Source organism: Engraulis encrasicolus, chromosome 1 (genome assembly GCF_034702125.1).
Source record: "Engraulis encrasicolus isolate BLACKSEA-1 chromosome 1, IST_EnEncr_1.0, whole genome shotgun sequence".
NCBI lineage: Eukaryota > Metazoa > Chordata > Actinopteri > Clupeiformes > Engraulidae > Engraulis > Engraulis encrasicolus.
The window spans coordinates 53,503,352-53,525,407 of record NC_085857.1 but is presented as its reverse complement, the minus strand read 5'-3'; the positions used below and the strand labels follow the sequence as shown (position 1 = coordinate 53,525,407).

The 22,056-nt window shown below is 42.1% G+C and overlaps 2 protein-coding genes across 5 annotated transcripts; one reads left to right on the top strand and one right to left on the bottom strand.

Annotated features, from left to right (window-relative positions):
* Nucleotides 1–2,305: 2,305 nt before the first annotated feature.
* polr3f (polymerase (RNA) III (DNA directed) polypeptide F) lies at nt 2,306–9,113 on the top strand. Its single transcript, XM_063206006.1, has 10 exons — nt 2,306–2,479; nt 2,966–3,083; nt 3,778–3,845; nt 4,155–4,222; nt 5,334–5,446; nt 5,629–5,772; nt 6,538–6,645; nt 7,780–7,875; nt 8,257–8,352; nt 8,682–9,113. The coding sequence occupies exons 1-10, from the start codon at nt 2,424–2,426 to the stop codon at nt 8,757–8,759; spliced, it is 945 nt and encodes a 314-aa protein (XP_063062076.1). The 5' UTR covers nt 2,306–2,423; the 3' UTR covers nt 8,760–9,113.
* A 2,928-nt stretch (nt 9,114–12,041) lies between these two features.
* On the bottom strand, nt 12,042–18,353 carry LOC134454741 (zinc finger protein 436-like). Of its 4 annotated transcripts, XM_063205916.1 has the most exons (6): nt 17,648–18,353; nt 16,277–16,327; nt 16,106–16,156; nt 15,522–15,589; nt 14,138–14,191; nt 13,037–13,133 (listed from the first exon to the last, which is right to left on the bottom strand). In XM_063205916.1, the coding sequence occupies exons 1-5, from the start codon at nt 18,147–18,149 to the stop codon at nt 14,171–14,173; spliced, it is 693 nt and encodes a 230-aa protein (XP_063061986.1). In that variant the 5' UTR covers nt 18,150–18,353; the 3' UTR covers nt 13,037–13,133; nt 14,138–14,170. The 4 variants fall into 4 exon arrangements, with proteins under 4 accessions (XP_063061970.1, XP_063061979.1, XP_063061975.1 ...); XM_063205900.1 differs by lacking the exon at nt 14,138–14,191 and having other exon boundaries at nt 12,042–13,133; XM_063205909.1 differs by lacking the exons at nt 14,138–14,191; nt 16,106–16,156 and having other exon boundaries at nt 12,042–13,133.
* Between the last annotated feature and the right edge of the window lie 3,703 nt (nt 18,354–22,056).

Genomic DNA, 22,056 nt, shown 5'->3' with positions numbered 1-22,056 from the left:
TCGATTTTCGAGCATTCAAACAGCATCGTAGCAAGATGCCATTAGCAATTAACCATTACCATCAATATGCGTAATGATGTGTAGGCTATGTGGGTCAATTATGTTTCAGCAGACAACTGCTGGATTATATGTAAGAAGAGTATTCATTGCTTGCATATTGCTAATTCATATCTGCATTTGCTGTGGTTGCACCACCTGACATCTTGACCCCTATTGACCCCTTTAAAAGTTACGTCATCATTGACTGCGGCCATGGACATGGTTGACTCAAACACCCACAAACACACACACACACATACAGCCAGTGCAGAGACAATAAAAAGAGCAAAGTTCTGCCATCCTGAAGCATGTACGTTTGATCTAAAAAAAAATAGAGATCCTAAAAGTACACTTGTTACGCTATTCCGAATAGGGAGGCTGTTACAGAAAGAGATGTTTGTGGTTACAAGAAATGAACATACCGGACGGAGGACACCATCAGGAATGCCTGTGTCTCTGGCACCCACTTCATATCTGAAGTTATCGTGACCATCCATTTTCTTATTTCGGAAAAAAAACGGCTAGTTTATTTGCAAATGTGCGGTACATGTTCGATTCTGCGCCAACGATGCCTGCGCAGCCCGATTAGACTACGTCATATCTTTACACAGTAAAGGGGTCTATAAGAGCAAGACATTGCAATTCATGCAGTTGCTTAAGCGTCTGCATAACGGCTTCATGGTGATGCTGAAGGCCCACTGGCCGGTCAAAAGTTCACCTACGTCCATGATAGTCTTTCTCAATGGGGACTAGCCTCGCCCAGGTGGTGTTGGGGAGCCCCGATACAGCTGAGAGGGGGCTGTGCTTTTTTACACTTATGGAGCGTTGGCAGGCTTATGATGCAGAGATGTAGAAGTAGAAGCACTCTTACATTACGATGTACGTAGCCTAATAACATCACTAGTGGTATCAGGGAATTAAGCCGACAGGGGGGAGGGGGCAAAGGGGTCAGTTGTCCCTGGTTTAGGGAGACAGGGGTCCCAAAATTGAGTTTTCATTACATTGAATGTATTGATGGGGAGCCATTTCAGATGACATTGTCCTGGGCCCAGCAAATTCTGCTGCAGAGGCCCTGGTGATATGCTCATTAATGGTTTCAACTTTGTGGGCCTACACTAGTGTTGTAATAACATTTGTAACAGTACTTGTACTTTTACTTTTTACAACTCTGTTATTATGAGGTCAATGGGGCATTGGGAGGCTTATGCTTAGGGTCCAGGGGGCATTTATTCAAAAAAACGCTCAAAAGAGACCACTGGTGTAGATGCTGTCCCACACCCCTTAGAAAGTTTGCATGACATGCAACTACACCCCTCCTGAAATCCTTATTATTATTATTATTATTATTATTATTATTATTATTATTATTATTATTATTATTATTATTATTAGCCTATTATTATTATTATTATTATTATTATTATTATTATTAGGCTGCTACTACTACTAGGCTACTACTACTACTACTACTACTACTACTACTGCTACTACTAAGATCCTGAGGTCGTTTTACAGAGGCACCATTGAGAGCATTCTGACGGGGACCATTATTGCATGGTATGGGATCTGCTCTTAAGCCAACAGAAGAGCTCTTCAGAGGGTTGTGCGTACAGCTCAGAACATATGCGGTTGTGACTTACCCTCCATACTGGAGCTATTTGAGGGAAGGAGCATCAGGAAGGCAAAGAAAATCTTGGCTGATCCTAGTCACCCCAACCATGGACTGTTTACTATGTTACCATCTGGGAAACGGTACAGAAGCCTGAAATCTCATACTACCAGACTCCAAAGTAGTTTCTTCCACCAAGCAATAAGATTACTGAATTCATGCTGAAGACAACAAGGCACTTTCTTTGCACTTTTTTCCACTCCACGCCCCCCCCCCCTCTCTTTTTTTATTTTCATTTTTTTTAATCTTTTTGTGGACACAAAAAAAACACAACAATTTTTACTCTTTATAGGCTTCAAACCTATAATAAGACGTAATAAACTAATCTTGAATCTTGAATCTTGAATCTGAACCCAGGCCTACTACTACTACTAGGCCTACTACTACTACTAGGCCTACTACTATTATTATTATTGTTAATATGAGGCTATTATTGTCATTATTATAATCATTAGTAGTGGTGTTGTTGCTGATAATAATAATTTCCCTGTTGTGCACGATCAATGTCTTTCTTTTGGACTCTTTTTTTTTTTTTTTTTAATCAGGCGATCCAGGGACTTCTAAAATGTCAACTAGACGTCACGTGTACGTAAAGGACCCTAACTAGCCATGCTGGGATGCCGAATGTTTGTGTCGGAAGTAGAAAAGTAGCTATGTTTGTCTGCTTTCAAACATATCTTTTTCTCTGATGTAAGTTTATTATAAAGCAAACAAAATGTCGGATGTTAAAGTGAAGAAGGAATCGACCGAACCAGTGGATATAGAAAACAGGTACACTGCCCATAACTACGTATTTTCCTTCGAAATTCTGTCGGCGTTAGTCTGCCTGCTTAGTCAATCAGCCAGTTAGCAAAGCATTTCATGACTGTTTTTAAGCATATTTTACGGACAATTATGCTATAGAGTCTTTTGGATATTCCGTCATACTGTAAAGATGTCAGATGTTAAGTCATGAATCTAATGGCGCTTGAATTATCATCAGAAGGAGCTGTCAATGAGGGTTTAACTTGTCTTACCAGGAAAGTTTACACTCATTCAAACTAAGAACTAATACTATACAATGCATTCCTTTTGGAACAGCTAACATGCAAAACAGCATGACCTAGTGTTCTGTGAACACACCAGTCTCTGAGTTTTGTGTTCTTGGACAACATTCAAGAATTAGCCCACTTGTCTAATGTTCTCTGCCTTTGCGTTTGAGTTTGTGCAGGCAGAATTTACTTTCTCCTTTCTTTGTGTTTTTTTTTCTCCGAGCAGGATAAAGGAGCTGTGTGCGCAGTTTCCTCACGGGATCACGGACCAAGTCATCCAGAATGACATGCCGCACGTGGAGCCGCAGCAGCGGGCGATGGCCATCAACCGGCTGCTGTCAGTGGTGAGATGACGTCAGCGACGATTATGAGCTTGTTTTTATTTTTAAACTGTCAGGACCAGAGTTGTGTAAGTGTGAAGTGTTGTATGATGTTTATGATGTATTGTATTATGGGTTTAGCTCAATTTTCACCTGCAGGTCTGCCAGGTTGATGGATACGCTTATTGCTGATGAAAAGGTTGAAGAAAGTGGCCAATTTGGATTGCATAAGGGGCCACGTTCAATTTCCACAATGTAGTCAGAAGTGCACTGTGGGCTGAAAACATTGCTTGTGTCATGCTCAGATTCATTGTATTGTATATTCATTTTAAAGATATCATTTGGCTTTGTTTATGCCTTTACTGTCCAGGGTTTCCCCCAGCACTGTATTGCTAATGCAGCCACCTTGACAAGAAATACCTACCACCTTGACCCTGTACCCTGAAAAGATAAAGATTTCATGTTGTGAATGTAATTCGAAAGTTGCTTATCCAAATATATATATATTTTTAACGCCCCAGCACCTTGACTAACAAAAATTCTGTGGGAAACACTGATGCCAGCACAGCATATGGCAGGAAAGTATTGTGTGTGTCTTTGATTCCGTCCATGGCAATGTGTGTAGCCTATGGCTGAAATTGTACAAGTTGGCATAACATCAGTCAGCTGTATTCAGGTGTGTTTGTGTGTGTGTGTGTGTGTCTGTCTGTCGGTACAGGGTCAGCTGGACCTTCTCAGGAACGCCAATGGTCTCCTCTACAGATTGAAGGACACCCAGTCAACCAGGTAGGAAACACACACACACACACACACACACACACACACACACACACACACACACACACACACACACACACACACACACACACACACACACACACAAAGAGTCAACAAGATGAGAATGTGCACTGACACACCTGTGTGGTAGCATTATAGCTTTAACCACACACATACACACACACACACACACACACACACACACACACACACACACACACACACACACACACACACACACACACACACACACACACACACACACACACACACGACACCAATAGCTGATGTCACTTACGTGGTGTTTGGTGTTTACAGCAAGGTGAAGGGATCTGACAACCAGGAGAAGCTTGTCTACCAGATCATAGAAGACGCAGGAAACAAAGGTAGTGTTTAATCCTTATTCTTGTCACAAACAAAGGTAGTGTTTAATCCTTATTCTTGTCACAAACAAAGGTAGTGTTTAATCCTTATTCTTGTCACAAACAAAGGTAGTGTTTAATCCTTATTCTTGTCACAAACAAAGGTAGTGTTTAATCCTTATTCTTGTCACAAACAAAGGTAGTGTTTAATCCTTATTCTTGTCACAAACAAAGGTAGTGTTTAATCCTTATTCTTGTCACAAACAAAGGTAACTGTCACAAACAAAGGTAGTGTTTAATCCTTATTCTTGTCACAAACAAAGGTAGTGTTTAATCCTTATTCTTGTCACAAACAAAGGTAGTGTTTAATCCTTATTCTTGTCACAAACAAAGGTAGTGTTTAATCCTTATTCTTGTCACAAACAAAGGTAGTGTTTCATCCTTATTCTTGTCACAAACAAAGGTAGTGTTTAATCCTTATTCTTGTCACAAACAAAGGTAGTGTTTCATCCTTATTATTGTCACAAACAAAGGTAGTGTTTCATCCTTATTATTGTCACAAACAAAGGTCGTGTTTAACCTTTTTTTCATAAAAAAAGCCTTTCATGGTTATATTAAAGAAATGGCAGGAATTGAGTGGGAGAGAGAGAGGGGGGTCGGGGTTGGGAAACGACCCAGGCCAGACTCGAACCCAGGTCCCCATGGGCACCTGGTGGTGTTTAAATGCAGTGCGCCACAGCAGTCCCCACAAAGAGGCTTTTCATGTTGTACTGTCTAGTATCGCATTTCACACAGAAGACACCGGAAATTATGCTTTTGAACCTTTATCTTTTTTTACAAGAGGTCCTTGTGTTTTGTTCAAGTCGATCTAACATTAAAGGTGTTGCATCACACACAGCAGACTGGGTGGGGGTGGGGGGGTATCAATGGGGGTTTCCCAATATCCAGCTGTCAACATTGCGAGTAGCTAATGTTGTATTCCTAATTATGAAACTATACACTGATGGTGCGTGTGCATGTTGGGTATCTGGATCCGTGATGCACGTTTCAAGAGCAACCTCCCTCTAATAGAGATTCACAATATTCAAGCTGTGTGTGTGTGTGTGTGTGTGTGTGTGTGTGTGTGTGTGTGTAGGTATCTGGAGTCGCGATATCCGCTTCAAGAGTAACCTGCCTCTGACAGAGATCAACAAGATCCTGAAGAACCTCGAGAGCAAAAAGCTCATCAAAGCAGTCAAGTCTGTAGCGGTGAGTCTGTCCGTGTGTGTGTGTGTGCGTGTGTCTGTGTGCGTGGGTTCCATCAATGTGTGTGTGTGCGAATCTTTAGGCCTTGAAGCAGAAGGTCTGCATGCTATATAATCTATAACCTGATCGCTCAGTATATAACGTGTCTCTGTCTGTCTGTCTGTCTGTCTGTCTGTCTTCTCTAGGCCTCTAAGAAGAAGGTCTACATGCTATACAACCTACAGCCTGATCGCTCGGTGACGGGGGGAGCTTGGTACAGTGACCAGGACTTTGAGTCTGAGTTCGTAGAAGTTCTCAATCAGCAGTGCTTCAAATTCCTCCAAAGCAAGGTGTGTGTGTGTGTGTGTGTGTGTGTGTGTGTGTGTGTGTGTGTGTGTGTGTGTGTGTGTGTGTGTGTGTGTGTGTGTGTGTGTGTGTGTGTGTGTGTGTGTGTGTGTGTGTGTGTGTGTGTGTGTGTGTAGTCTGAGTTTTGTGGAGGTGCTCAATCAGCAGGGCTTAAAACTCCTGCAAAGCAAGATGAGTGTGGGTCTGTTTGTATGTCAAGGTTCTGAAGTGGTTCAAATTCCTGCACAGAAAGGTGTGCATTTGTGTGTGGTGTGTGTGTGCATGTGTTTTAGGCAAAGGCCGCATGACACAGTAGACACGTGTGTGTGTGTGTGTGTGTGTGTGTGTGTGTGTGTGTGTGTGTGTGTGTGTGTGTGTGTGCCCGCGCTTTAGGCTTGAGGTGTCTCGTGACAGTAAGCAATGCCCCATGGTCTGAAGGTGACGCTTCCATGTCTGCATCCCTCTATGCCTGTGTCCGGTGTGTTAGGCAGAGACGGCCATGGTCCATAACTGACAGACTAAGTGTGTGTGTGTGTGTGCACGCGCGCTTTAGGCCGTTAAAGTGTGACAGTAAGCAGTCTCCCATGGTATAGAGTTAATATTGTGTGTGCGCGCGTGCGTTACGCAGTCCCTCCCCGTGTTAATAATCTGTGCGTGCGTGTGTGTGTGTGTGTGTGTGTTTGTGTGTGTGCACGCTTTAGGCCTATGTGGCTCGTGACAGTAAGCAGTCTCCCATGGTATAGAGTTAATATTGTGTGTGCGCGCTTTAGGCCGAGGTGGCTCGTGACAGTAAGCAGTCCCCCATGGTCCAGAGGAACAGCTCCTTCGCCACGTCACACGAGGTCTGGAAGTACATCTCAGAACTCGGCATCAGCAAGGCAAGACCCCCCCCCCCCCCCCCCCTCTCTGCCATCTCTCCCTCTTTCTTTCATTTTCTCTCTTTCTCTTTCTTTTTTCTCTCTCTCTCTCTCTCTCTCTCTCTCTCTCTCTCTCTCTCTCTCTCTCTCTCTCTCTCTCTCTCTCTCTCTCTCTCGCACGCTGGGGTGTGGAAATATACAGTGGTGATCATATGTTTACATATCCCAGCAGAATATACGCTTTATTGGCAATTTCTCACAAAATATGAAGGATTACACAACCTTTTTTTTTCACTCATTGCTAGTGACTGGTTTAAGATATTTATTAGCAATCATCTGTGTTTACTCTTTCAAAAACATACACAACCCAAACTACCCAAATGACCCTGTTCAAAAGTTTACATACCCTAGTTTCTGATGCTGAATATGGCCCTGTTTAACATCAAGTACCGCTCTAAATTGTTTGTGGTAGTTGTGGTTAAGGCTCTTAATGTTCTCAGATGACAAAACAGCACATTCTTCCTGGCAGAATGGTTGTTTCCAATAATATTTTTGAGTGTCTTGCTGGAACCTCACATTTGAGGTTGCCCCTAAGTGGCTCAATGATGTTGAGATCAGGAGTACTTTTGAAAGAGTAAACACAGAAGATTGTTAATAAATGTCTTAAGCCAGTCACTAGCAATGAGTGAAAAAAAGGTTTTGTGTAATCCTTCATATTTTGTGAGAAATCACAAAGAAAGCGTATATTCTGCTGGGGTATGTAAACATATGAGCACAACTGTATCTCAGAACTCAGTATCAGCAAGCCAAGGCCTGACTATCCCTCTCTGGTCTCTCTTTCTGTCCATCCGTCTTTCTGTCCGTCTCGTCACATGAGGCTCTGGAAGTATCTGTCTGTCTGTTTGCCTTACACTGTATTTGTCTCTCTCGCTCTCCTCATCTGTCTGTCTGAAGTACATCTCAGAGTTCGGCAATGGACAACACAAGACCACTTTCTCTGTCTCTCTCTGTCCCTCAGCAGTTTGAGAGCGCTTTTTTCTGTCTGTCTGTATTCGTCTCCCTGTTTTCCGCCTCCCCCCCTTTGCTCTCGCTCTCTCGCTTTCCCTCCCATACTCTCTCCCCATTAACACTAATCTCTCCCTCTCCCTCCTCCAGGTGGATTTGTCGATGGAGGACATTGAGACGATTCTGAACACGCTGATCTTCGATGGCAAGGTGGAGATGACCATCATTGCCGCCAAGGAGGGCACGGTGAGCGTGCGTGCGTGCGTGTTACAGGAGGGCTGTATGTATGTGTGTGTGTGTGTGTGTGTGTGTGTGTGTGTGTGTGTGTGTGTGTGTGTGTGTGTGTGTGTGTGTGTGTGTGTGTGTGTGTGTGTGTGCGTGTGTGTGCGCGCGTGCGTGTGTGCACGTCCATTCATGTAGAGGAGGGCACTGTGTGTGGAGATGTTCATTGCAGTCAGTCAGGGAGGTGTGTCTGTGTGTGTTGGTCTGTAACTACTATTTTATCAATTGCTGATGCTGTTCTGCTCTCGGTTGGGCAGTGTTGCTGCTATGCAGTGTAATATCATATTCTATGACTTTGTTTTCTATTGTATTAAATTATATTTTATGATGTGATCTACTTTGCAGGTGGGCAGTGTGGACGGACAGGTAAAGTTGTATCGCGGCGTTAACCCTATAATCCCCCCCACCGGCCTCGTCAAGACGCCCTGTGGACTCTGTCCGGTGAGCACAATACAGCCGTGTGTGTGCGTGTGTGTGTTTGTGTGTGTGTGTGTGTGTGCGCGCGTGTGCATGCATGGGTGCGTGTGCGCAATAGAACCTTGTTCCTGAGTGTGTGTTGAGTTGGGTGAGCGTATTGCTGGTATGCACATTGTTTATATGTGTACATGTGTGTGGGTGTGGGTGTCTGTCTGTCTGCCTGTATGACTTACTTCTGGAAGTAATAGAAATGATAACCATCCCATTTACAATTATTTCAATAGGTTTTTTTTTTTTGGTGGTTTTATTCCATTGTAATCATCATTTGTTTTGGTTTTATTTCCATTTCCCAGGTGTTTGAGGATTGCCACGAGGGAGGGGAGATCTCCCCGTCAAACTGCATCTACATGTCCGAGTGGCTGGATTTCTGACCAATAGCAATCGGCTTCACGTCTGCGTGTCTCGGCCTCTGACCAATTACGTCAACACCCCCCACCCCTTATGTCCCGCCTTCTTTTATATTTTCTCTGTGGAGAAAGAACTGTATGCATAGCTGTGCGTTTTGACTCTTGAGTTGTGTTTGGACAAAAAAGTGCATTAAAGAAAACGATGAGGTGTGTGTGAAGAAGAGTTGTCTTGTTTGAGAGAAGCAGAAGGAAGTGTGTGCGTGCGTGCGGGCCGGCGGTCATGCCTTCCCCTTCCTCTGTGCCTGACTGAAGTTTTGCATCCTGTTAGAAGGCTGTGTTTGTTGTTTTGGTTGTAAATAAAGAGGATGTATGCATACATCTGTGGGATAAACAAAAATGTTTGTGTGAAAGGAAGAGAGGCCTGAAAGCTGTGTGATTTTTTTTTTCTGTCTGGTGGTGTTTTCTTACCTGACCCATGCCAGAGGGTAAGTGGAGCGGAAATACACCAGGGTCTGCGGAAAATCGGGCAAGATGTTTTCTCAGACTGCGTTCATCATTGAGAAGGCTGTTAGTTCAGTGGTGACCCACACTTCCCTCTCGATTATACCCCATGGATTACCACACCACTTTCTGGTGCTTTGGTGTTTTTGATATTCTAACCCACCGGAAATAAAACCCCATTGAAAATGAATGGGATGTTTTTAGAGTATCAAAAACTCCAAAGCACCAACATGTGGTATGGTAATCTATGGGTTGTAATAAAGAGGCAAGTGTGGGTCACCAAATCTACAAAACAAGGATTAAGGATAGCATCAAGGATGTTGGGGAAAGCATCAAGGATGTTGGGGAAAGCATCAAGGATATCTCTTCCACTCCCATGCAATGCCCTGCCATTGACTTTAATGTTTAATGCATCATGGCAGTAAAAGACATTTCTAACCAAATATTAAACATTGATTGATGGAACAATTCCAACTGATTTTATGTGCCCTGAATTTCTTTTCTTTTTTTTGTCAGAAGAAAATGGTGATTTCAGAAAATATTCTAATTTTGTGAGATACATAATTCCTGTTTTTTTGGAGCTGGAAGCCCAAAATATGTAAGAATAAACAAACTAATTATTGGAATAGTTTGAAATGTGGGCCATGAATCTATAATCTATGTAACTTAATTGATGGAAATATGGAAATAAATCTTTGATAAAACTTTTTCACAATATTCTAATTTTATGGCCAGCACCTGTAATATGTAAGCAGCTCAGCAAGATATGCAGGCACTGGGTCCGTGTATCATCCGATCATTCAACTATTCCATTCAATCTGACAAACGGAAAACGAAATAACGACTCCACATTTTTTCCTGTTTTTCTAAATGGCCAAAAAATGGAAAGTTGTGTTGATTTTCCTTTCCCAACTCAAAACAGAACAAGTAATAAACGGGAAAATCAAAACGAAATAACTCTAATCTACTATTATTGGTTCCATTTCCCTCGCTTTTCTATTGCTCGCCCATTTACGCACTGTGCTGTGTCTGTTCCAGCATGTGTCTACCCCATAACCTCATTAATAATTGTGACTATCCAATGGGCTAAGGCTCCTTCCACTAGTCTAATGACTACATCTATGCATCATCATCACCGGTGTCCCACAGGCGTGTATGTTGCTCAGCCCCCTGCTCACTCACTGTATGACTGCTCTGTCTCCTTTCCCAGGCAACTGTGATGAGGTCAGTCAACTGTGCAGGTCTCAGGCAACTATGCAGGGGTGGAGGCAGCTAATCATTGTGCAATCACCACTGCTTCCCACTCCAAGCCCAGCATCCCATGTGTGAATCTGTTCCTGTACATAGTCAAATAAGCCACTCACTTGTTCAAACACAAAACAAGTTGGATAACCCTCTAACATTCTAGGATAAGAACTACAATGGAACTACAACTTGACCAGATGAAGTATTTGAAGAGTTTCTTTGGAAAATGTAAGCGCTAATTTTTTTTTTTTACTTTTTATCATTGGAAATTATTGTTCAGACGTCCTATCATATACTGTATGTGTGACTTCTTGTCATTCAAATGCTTTGAGAATGCACTATATGAAATGCATCTTGCAATGCAATGCCCAATACAAAAATAGCAATTTCCCAAAATGTTCCAAGATGGATATACCTACCAAATAATAGCAGAATTTCAATTAGTTGCCGAGTTTCTTTTAAAGGCTCTGTGCATGAGGATATTTTGGCAGATAAAGGCCAGTTCCACATATAAGCCAGGTCTAATTAATCGTTATATGAATCAAGGAGGATGACATGAGCTTCTTTTGTCTCAGTCTTTGACCTTAGTCTTACTCAGACTGACCTCTCAGTCTTACTCAGTCTTTGACCATCACTCTTACTCAGTGAATGGAAACATCTGGGAATATGCATTCTGAAACTCGGAGGAAGCAGGTGTTACAGCGGGCATGGCAATCAGACAAAACAGTTTAAGGTGGCTAAAATATTATTTGTTGGTATTTTACGATACAGTCCTTCCCAGAAGTTTTTCTCGATCTATGCTGTTGGAACAACAGCTAATAACAAATAATGAGCTTCAGAAGTCACTCATACTGTTGCTGTAAGATCCAGATTAATATCTTGCATGACTTCCTTTAGATTGCAGGACTGTATCTGTGTTGTACATTTTGAGATTATTTGGATGTTTATAACATTTTACTGATCCCCGTCCCAATTTATTTGAGACATGTTGCAGTTAACAAATTCGAAATGAGCGCATACAGTATTTGCCGTAAACCAATCTTTTTCTAGGTTTTAACAGTTAACCCATTGACGCCTATGGCACCTGCAAAAAAGGGTGCTTAATGCCTAAGCCCTTTTTAAGGAAAGCTGCCCTCAGCCTATAAAAACCTAAATATATCAGCTTCTGAAGCACATAAAAATATGCACTAAGTTGCATTTAAACGCTAAGACCCTCATCTTTCATTAGAATGTGTTCATTCATCTCAAACAAACAGAGATTTTTAATAAAGTTGTCTCAAATCTCATGAGCCTGAATGTTGCGTAATGCAGCTCCAGGCGTCAGGGCCAATGTTGCGAAATGCAACATCAGGCATCAATGGGTTAATATGTTGTCTTTTCACTACTCTCATATCTCTCATCAATCATCTAATGAATGGATTGAATGTTTTGAAAATTTTAGTATTTTGATTTTATTCAGTTTACAAAACCTAACTTAATCAGAGTTGGGGTTTGTATATGAACGATGCCTCTTGCCAGCTCAGTTCAAATCAGCAATGTGTAATAGTAACTAGTTGTGTAGTAGTTTTCACAGTACATCATTTATACACGGCGATGAATGCGTCTGTGTCTATAGAGGGAGCCTTCCAGTAAAAAACTTTCACCACAATCTCCACATTTGTAGGGCTTCCCTCCTGCGTGAATGGGCTGGCGTGCGCTTGTTTCTCCTGCCGTTGAAACGTCCTTCCTTCGCTGGCCACAATGATTCTTCTCTCCTGTGTGAATGCACTGGTGCGTTCGGAGAAGGTCTTTCAGGGGAAACCCTTTCCCACACTGTTCACACTTGTAGTTATCATCTCCCAAGTGAACGTCTCTGTGCTGCTTTAGCTGTCTTGCATTTGAAAAGCGCAAGCCACACTTTTTGCACTGAACGTGCACTGGCTCTCGAGTGTGCACCACTTGGTGAACTCTGAGGTTACCTGCTCTTGAAAAACTCTTCCCACACTGTCCACATTTGTACGGCTTCTCTCCAGTATGAACACGTTGGTGTACCTTGAGACTTATTGACTGTGAGAAATGTTTCCCACAATCTGTGCAACGGTAAGGTTTCTCTCCTGTGTGAGTGCGCTTATGGACAGTGAGGTATTGTGCCTTTGCAAAACTTTTCCAACAATGTGTGCACTTGAAGGGCTTCTCTATGGGGTGAATGCGCTGGTGATGTTCCTGGAGATGTTCTGCCTGCGAGAAACTTTCTCCACATTGCTGACACTTGTGGGACCCTTTCCCTGAGTGAAGCCGTTGGTGCACTCTGAGATTTCCTGCCTGCGAAAAACTCTTCCCACACTGTCTACAATGGTAAGGTCTCTCTCCAGTGTGAACACGTTTGTGTGTTTTGAGATATTGTGACCATGAAAAGCGTTTCCCACACTGTCCACATTGGTAGGGCTTCTCTCTTGTGTGAACAAGTTGGTGACACCTCAGACCTTTTGCATACGAGAAGCCTTTGCCACAAGTGGTACAGTGATATGGCTTGTCTCCCGTGTGAAGGCGCTGGTGGAGCTTCAACATTCCTGCTTGTGAAAAACCCTTCCCACACTGTCCACAGTAATAGCGCTTCTTGCTGCCGCAAATGGATTTTTGGACTGGAGCCGTGCCTGACTTTCCATGCTGTTCCTAAAATACACAAAGACATGAAAGAATATGCATCACAGACACAAGATGGTACATTTAGCACTTTTAGAAGATGGTACACAAGATGGTACATTTAGCACATTTAGCACTCAAGCTATCAGTCTAGCTCTATTACTACCTTGGAATTCCATCTACACTAGTTCTAAAACTTAGTACCACGCATGTGCCTCCCATCAGCACAAGTTTGGATGATCCCTTAAAAGTTGACTGAAGAGTCATTGAAACACAATGACTTCAGGTGGGTCCTCATAGACTGATCCAAAACCAGTCTAATAAGTTTATTTTGTGAGTCATAGTATGACAGAATTTATTGATTCATAGATATTGTTCGCATTGCCAGTGCATATGTTTTCCTTTTTGTCTATGAATGTGACAGCGAGAAGAGTGCCATTCCTTTGGATGTTGTGTAGACTACATGTGAAGAAATGGACTTTCAACTTGTGTGAAATATTGTTTCCTCTGTGACCATGCAAGCCCAAATGTGGGGGGCTTAGCCCAATGCACCACAGCGCCCCCTCAATGACATTTTATTGTTATGGGAAACTGCCAGTGTAGAATCATCTGTATATAAAAATACACATAATGAACAGGGTTTTTTAAAGTTGCAATGTGTAATGTTTTTTGTAGTTTATTTCCAGAATTCATGTCATCCATTCAGAATTGTTATTTTTGTCCATCAATACTTATCACCACCATCAAATTGTCAGTATTCATTCTGACTGGAGAATTGCACTTTTCATACATGAATCTTTTCCATGGTCCGCCATTTTGAATTTGCTGAAATAGACATTTTAAGCTGCAAAATATACTATACTTTTGTCACACTTGGAATATTCATGAAAATATTAAATGTGGCAGTAGGCAGCACATTTTCAATGAGCAGCATAACTGCAATAGCTACTCTGGCCACCATCCTACACAGTGCACCATTAAATCATTAATAAAAAGAAGAGGTCAAAAACACACATTTTAATCTTGATTACTACCTCTTTTATGTCGTGGAGTTACTCTGGCCCCTTTCAGGTCATTTGGAACTTGCCCTAGTTTAATAGAAATGTTTACAATGTGAGTAATGACGGGGTAATGATCCCAGCAGAATCCCTTAAAAACCTGGTGAGTGTACACCTGAGGAAGACCATGGAAGGGTTAAAATGTTGTGCATCATACACCGGGAGTAGCAACAGTGTGCTGATCTTCCCTCTTTCCTACGTTTAGCCCAGCACCTGTTTAACCACATGTGTGTGCCCTCCAAACACTACTGGCAGTCATTGCCATGGCCAGCCAACCATCACTAGTGCCAGGGCTCGAGTTGTAGGGGGATGAGGGAGGATGCCACCCCCCCCCCTCCCCCCCAACAATGAAAATGGTCTAATATCATCACCCTCTAAAACAGGCCTCTCTTCTTCACATATTGTGTTAAAATTGCACTTTTAACAACTACATTTTAAAAAAATTCAAAACCCCCTAACCCCCAATAATCAGAATCAATCTTTGACCATTCTCCCTGCTTTGATTTTACAACTCAACCATTCACTATTGCCCTATTGAGTTGTGACAACTGGGGTACAGGACGTCAGTTGGTGACAAGATTGACGTAAATTCAAGAAATTCTAGACAATGGCTTTATTTTCGTTAAAAACTAACACAGAACCAAGACATAACCAACAACATAAAAAGGAATGAAAAGGAATCACATTCATCTTCACTGTACTTTCCATGTTTGACACTCATTTCCTGGAACTATGTCAATGGAGATCTGTGTGTCAAAGGGTATGTTCCAATATGCGACCTTGCATCCTCCACTTATGCTTGTGGCCTCGTACCAGGAAGTAATATGTCATGATGACATCACTGACAACAGAATTATATTTCAATATCTTGCAAAAGCTCAAGTGTTAAGTTATTTCCTTATTTGCAAACTGGATGGTGAATGAAGAACAGTCCCCCAAAAATAGTTTTGGCTAGGCTGGCAGCGAGGAAACTTTATTGTTTTCTCCACGGCGGTGGAGCCAGAGGGCGGGACGAGGCCACCAGCACAAGTGGAGGACGCAAGGTATCATATTGGAATGCACTTAAAGGCTAGATAAGCCGCCATCTTTATGTATGTAAGGAACACTGAGGTCATTGGGATTGGCCTAACTCTTACCCCCATGGCTGTTTGGCCCTATCTACCCTATTGCCACGCCCACTATCCCAGCCCATTTCAATTTTTTCAGTGCTACCACAGGACTTTCGTTCTGCTAGACTGCCCACAGCCCTTCTGAATGATTTACCACTGTCAGCTGCTAACCAAACAGTAATGGTGGCACCCTCGTAATTGTGGATAATAGGGTGGACTCAGACTGTACTGAATGAAAGACATCACTGCACCTTCTCTAGTTCAGCTTCCATGACTGCAGGCGTGGAGATGGTCTGCTCTGTAGGGGCGTCAGGATCACCTGCAAGAAAAGCGGAGAAGTGTTTTCTCTGTATCTGTCTTTGTCTTTCTCTTTCAATGAGAGAGAGAGAGAGAGAGGGAGATTTGATTCTACATGGCTGTGTGTGTGTGTGTGTGTGTGAGAGAGAGAGAGAGAGAGAGAGAGAGAGAGAGAGAGAGAGAGAGAGAGAGAGAGAGAGAGAGAGAGAGAGAAAGAGAGAGAGAGATGTGTGTGTGTGGGGGGGGATTTCAGGTGCCAAGACAGCGGCCACACCAGCACATTAGGCCATAGTTTGTTGCTAAAGCAGGAGTGGGGAACGAAGGGGACCACCTTACAACAGACCCAACGTTCACTAGGTCCCCTGAAAATATGATTTAATTGTATTGCAAATGTAATTTCTCAGATTGCTTCGCAAAGCGTATTTCACACGAAATTCAGTTGCATTTAAATGATGGTATAATGGGGGCCAATTGGTTTCCCGCCCATCTGCTGAAGAGAAACCTGACATGTTTACTTGGGCAACCCTGACTTGTTTACCTTTGATGTCTGCAGATGAGAAGCTCTGCTCTGAGGGGGAATCAGTTTCACCTAGAGAAGAAGACACAAACAGCAGTAGATGGTTAGTTAAAAAATAAAAAAAGGAAACCCTCTCCGAAACCGAGGTTTTGGTTCTGCAGACTTGTACTTGGGCAACCCTGACTTGTTTACCTTTGATGTCTGCAGATGAGAAGCTCTGCTCTGAGGGGCAATCTGTTTCACCTAGAGAAGAAGACACAAACAGCAGTAGATTGTTAGTTAAAAAAATAAAAAAAGGAAACCCTCTCCGAAACCGAGGTTTTGGTTCTGCAGAAGGTCACCAGTCACCATTACTCGAACTCGCAACCTTCAAGCTCCCGCTCCAGTTTGGCAAGGGAGGGGGGCAACGGGACAATACCAGTGAGCGGTACGTTATCCACTCGCAGCATCACAAGCACAGGTCGGATGTGTGCATTTGCCAGAGGTGGAAAGAGTCCAGAAAATGTGTACTCGAGTAAAAGTATCTTTACTTTGCCTAAATTCTACTCAAGTACAAGTAAAAGTACCTATCTAAAATTCTACTCAAGTAAAAGTAAAAAGTACTTCACTTAAAATGTAATTTGAGTAAAAAGTACTTAGTTACTTTTAATTAGCTTTCCTCTTGAGAATGTCATGTTTATTTTTCTTGAATATCGTCCTCCATAACCTCTATCTCTTGCTTGGCACCAGCCATCATCCAATACATTGATACAAGATAGTAAAATAGTGGAAATGCTGTGTGCCATCCTGCACAATCTTTCATTTCTGGCGGATTGTGGCATTATTGTGCATGGCATTTTGTCTCTCAGTCATTTTTTTTACTCAGTACTCAGGCCAGGTTCCAGTGTAATTGAGTAAAGTACTTGGGTCAAAATGTACTCAAGTACAAGTAAAAGTATTAATTTAAAAAATTACTTAAAAAGTACAAAGTATTCATAAAAGCTACTCAAGTACAATATTGAGTAAAAGTAAAAAGTTACTTTTCCACCCCTGGCATTTGCCCAACAGATTCAATTACGTAGATTATGTGCAATTGGTGTCTGGTTGGCTTACAGTCTCTTCATGAATGGCCCATGAAAAAAACTAATGCAAACAGCACATGACACAAGACTGAGAGATACAGTATGGAGTGAGACAGGCCAAAATGAGTGATACTTGCACATAATCTTGAGGAATGACTGGTATTGGACTTTTTGAAGCCCCTTACTGTAATCTTTCCATGGACTTTCTTACATGGGTTACTAGTGTAGCCAATGTACCATGTGCAAGCTACTGAACTTAATGACGTTGTTGCATGGGTTCTGTATAACCTCACTGCGCGAACCTAGCTGCGCACAGCTCAACCTCTGCTTGCTGGAAACCGCTGTCGGTCAAAAAATTAGCTCACGTGGTTGGCTGCCAGTGTCTTGCCCCTCCTCATAACATCGTGTTGATAAACACTCAGAACCCATCTTATAGGCCTACTATTATACGTCGTGTTGGTTAAACAAATGGCATGGTCGGGTGTCCACTAGTGCTACTAACATTTAACTTGGTTATCCCAGTCGCCTGCTTCCAGGTTCTGCTCCTCTGCCTTCACGCCTGCCTCCAGAGTAGCGTCTTCATATTTGGTAGGTGGGGACTGGATTAACAACTCACAATTCTCTTCTTTTACGTTTGCTATCGGCAATGCATTGCCATTTCTCCAGTCTGCGTCCACTTTGCGAGCAGACGAAACTGCAGACACCATAGTTTCAGTCTTGATATTGTCCTCCAGTGTTGGCTCTGTATTGGTGGATATCGGCAAGGCCGACTGGGTGAACGAATCGCAATTCACCTCTTTCAACCCCATATCTATGAAATGCCTCATGCAATGTGATGTGACGTTTGAGATGACAAGTCCACATGGCGATCCTGTCCGAATCGTTGAGTCCGTTTCAATTCTGGAAGAGGAATAGGCAGAACATTCAACAGAATTGAACTGTATCTCACGATCACTGTCCTCTTCCTTGATTTCCTCTTGTTTAATGAGCATCTCCCCCTCCATGGTACTGAGAGAGGGGGGATGCTGAAGTCAATGTTTTATTTGCTAATTAGGACAGAGAAACACAGCACGCGAATTTAGAGCAGCGCTGGAGCCTGACTCTTACCCATGTCATAAACCAATAAAAGTTATCAAGAGATGAGAAATGCGCGTATTTGTAAGCAGTGAGCACACTTGTAGTCATAAAATCACTGGCACAACAGAAAACAGAAATGGTCACTGCGCACTCAACTGACGTCAGTCTCGTGCGCCAAGAGTTAGCAAATTAAGCAATATTGCCACCATGTGGACGAGCTAGTTTACTACATGAGGACATTTTAACTTGAGAAGGTTTTTTTTTTTAATGTATTTCCATATTATAGACTTGTCAATATAAAACGCCCTATTTTAATTAAATGTTCATGCCACATAAGGTGTGCCATTCTAAAAGATATAGGCTACAATTGACATACAAATTAGGCAGATTATAGCCTATTAGGCTAATTTTCATCCATATAGTCCCTGGACAGGAATTGGTGCCACGCAAAAGGATTCAAATCCATAACTAGATTGCATTCTCACAGAAAATGCTGGAAGCGGGCTTGCCTTTTGGGGCAGAGATGAAACAAAGTACTATTGAGAAAACAAAGCTAAAAGAAATGTTGGAAAAAATCCATCCACCCAGTCAGAAGTTATGGGCCAAACAATTCAGCCATCTTGGATTCAGCCATCTTGAAAGTGTTTGGGGATAGACTAAATGACATACATGGTATTTTAAGTTGGCTAAGGAACACGGCATATGATATAATTTTGAAAATCAACATGGCTTCGAGCGGGATTCGAACTCACAACCTCCATATCTGTAATCCTTTGCCATTGATATTAAATGACATACAATACATGATATTTGAAGTTGGCTAAGGAACACTGCATATGATATAATTTTGAAAATCAACATGGCTTCGACTGGGGTTCGAACTTCCAACCTCCATATCTGTAATCCAGCACATTTGCCATTGATACTAAATGACATACATGGCATTTTAAGTTGGCCAAGGAACACTGCATATGATATAATTTTGAAAATCAACATGGCTTCGGGTGGGGTTCGAACTCTCAACCTCCATATCTGTAATCCAGCACATTTGCCATTGATACTAAATGACATACATGGTATTTGAAGTTGGCTAAGGAACACTGCATATGATATAATTTTGAAAATCAACATGGCTTCAAGTGGGATTCGAACTCTCAACCTCCATATCTCTAATCCAGCACATTTGCCATTGATATTGAATGACATACAATACGTGATATTTGAAGTTGGCTAAGGAACACTGCATATGATATAATTTTGAAAATCAACATGGCTTTGGGTGGGGTTCAAACTCTCAACCTCCATATCTGTAATCCAGCACATTTGCCATTGATACTAAATGACATACATGATATTTGAAGTTGGCTAAGGAACACTGCATATGATATAATTTTGAAAATCAACATGGCTTCGCTGGGGTTCGAACTCCCAACCTCCATATCTGTAATTCAGCACATTTGCCATTGATACTAAATGACATGCATGGCATTTTAAGTTGGCCAAGGAACACTGCATATGATATAATTTTGAAAATCAACATGGCTTCAGGTCAAACTCTCAACCTCCATATCTCTAATCCAGCAGCATTCCCATTGAGCCAAGCAGCTGGCTGTCTTAAACATTCCAGCTAGACAATATCACATTGCATTGAAGAGCTGAACAATAGACTTCTGGGGGCGTATTACAGAAACTTCCTATCTTGATAATCTTATCTTATCTGTCTAGTTACCGCGGCAACGACACTTAAGGACCGAATTTAGGAAAAGCGTATTACAGAACAGCATTTCCTAAGTTGGTTTGCGCATCCTATCTCAAGTTAAGAAAGGGGTATTACAGAAGCATCCTAACTTCGAAAAATCCTAAATAATTGGTCCTAACTTTAGGACAGCCACCCAGCTGTCCTAATTCCAGTTATCCATTGATTTGTTAGCCAAAATTTAGCTGGTGTTCATCACCATTTACCCACGCTCAGCTTGCTGTTTCAGCCAGAGCTAACAGTGAAGTCTATCCGGGAAAACAACGCAATTGTGAACGGATGAAATGTTAATTAAATTAGGCTATATTGACTGACCCAAACGATGTGTGAAGTGAAGAGTTGATGATAAATATACCCGACTTCGATATGAAGTCCGATATCAACTTCCTTAATTGACAGCCGACCATGGGTCAAGCCAAGTCGGCTAATTGTCATTTATTTATATAGGCCTACATGCGCTGGTCATACAAAGACATTTCATGAAATTACGTCTTAACTGTTTTGCGTGCATTCGCTTGGAAAAACAAAGCATTGGGATGAAAATATGGAAAATGGGAAGCACTTTATTGGGACTGAAACCACAATGCATTTGGTCAACTTGAGGTTGCAGGTGAGAATGACCTAATTTCGTCCTCACAGATGTTGCTGTAGGCTATTATAAATCCGTTCGGTGGAACGTCACTAATAAGTGCGTTATTTAAAAGTAATGAGCTTAAAAAGTTTAGCGAAATATTTACGTCCTCTTCCTCTCTGGTTTAGTATCACGCAGACCGCGAGATGCAGCAGCAGTCAAATCTGTGTATTCTAGCTTGCGTCGCACTACTGTTGCTAGGTAGCGGTGCATTTGTTGTCAGGTAACAGACATAAAAAGTAGATCGTAGATGTTTAGATCGCTACTTTAGGATTCCTAACTCAAGATAAGATAGGATTTCCAAAGATAAGATAAGAATCCTAAATGAAATGGATTTGTTTCTGTAATACCAAACTGGAAAAATCTTATCTCAAGTCAAAAGTTAAGATAGGACGACTGAAGATAGGAAGTTTTCTGTAATACGCCCCCTGGAGTGGTAGTGCAGCTGCTCGAGAAGAATAGAATGTTGGGAGACAGTGACAGTAAAGATGGAACGCTTTATTGGCTGCACCTGTTCTGATTGACTGAATGTCAGTTAATATGGTGCTCTAAGCAGAGGGTAGGATCAGAAACAGTTTTTTGTCTTTACACAATCGTTGTAAAAAAAACTAAAAGGAGTTGGCACGTGTCCTGCGCACAGATCGGAGTCATGTATGTGATCTCTCTAACAGTCTTTGAATGAAGTTTATAGGTTAAACGGTTCAGGCACAAATGGACCTGTTGTGGGACATGCGCTGACCTCTTGAAAAAGGCACTTTTGGGAACAATGGAAACCTCCATAGACCCAGCCCTGTCGTTTTTAAAACACCTGCCATTTAAAAAGTAATGGGAGTTGGGAGATGAAACTTTGACAATTTGTAGACATCCCATAGAGCTCGCCAACAACGCGTCAACTAAACTTCTAGGTGAAAGTGTTGATGTTTTATGACCGAAAAAGCCTCCTACACTCTAATCTCTAGAGTGGCGGAACCTTGGTTCATGAAGGTTCCACCATTGTTTTCAATGGGGACCCAAGCTTGCACAAAATAGCCAAAAACGGGAAAACGACAAGAGACACGGACAAGCCTATTAATAGAAATGATCTCCAAGCCGAGCCGGTCGTTTTAGTGTTTGAACAGTGTCTCTATCTCGAAAGGCCTAGGAGGAGATCCATTTTCTATTTTTACTGCCCTGCACAAGAACGATAAATAATAAACAGGACTTAGAGATTACTAGAATCGGGCCTTGCTCTGCAAGCCCGCTTAATAATACGGTTATCTTCCACACACCGCGCTCTTCCGTCTTGTTGGTGCGTTTCTGAAGTAAATGGAAATAGACTGAATCTGTGACACCAAAGAAGGCTTTGTGCCGCCGAAACGTCTGTCATGTCAGTTCCTGCAATGTTAAAATAAAAAGAAAGCAACAAAAAGAAAAACAATTTATTGCGATCCCGTATTGCCAACCCATA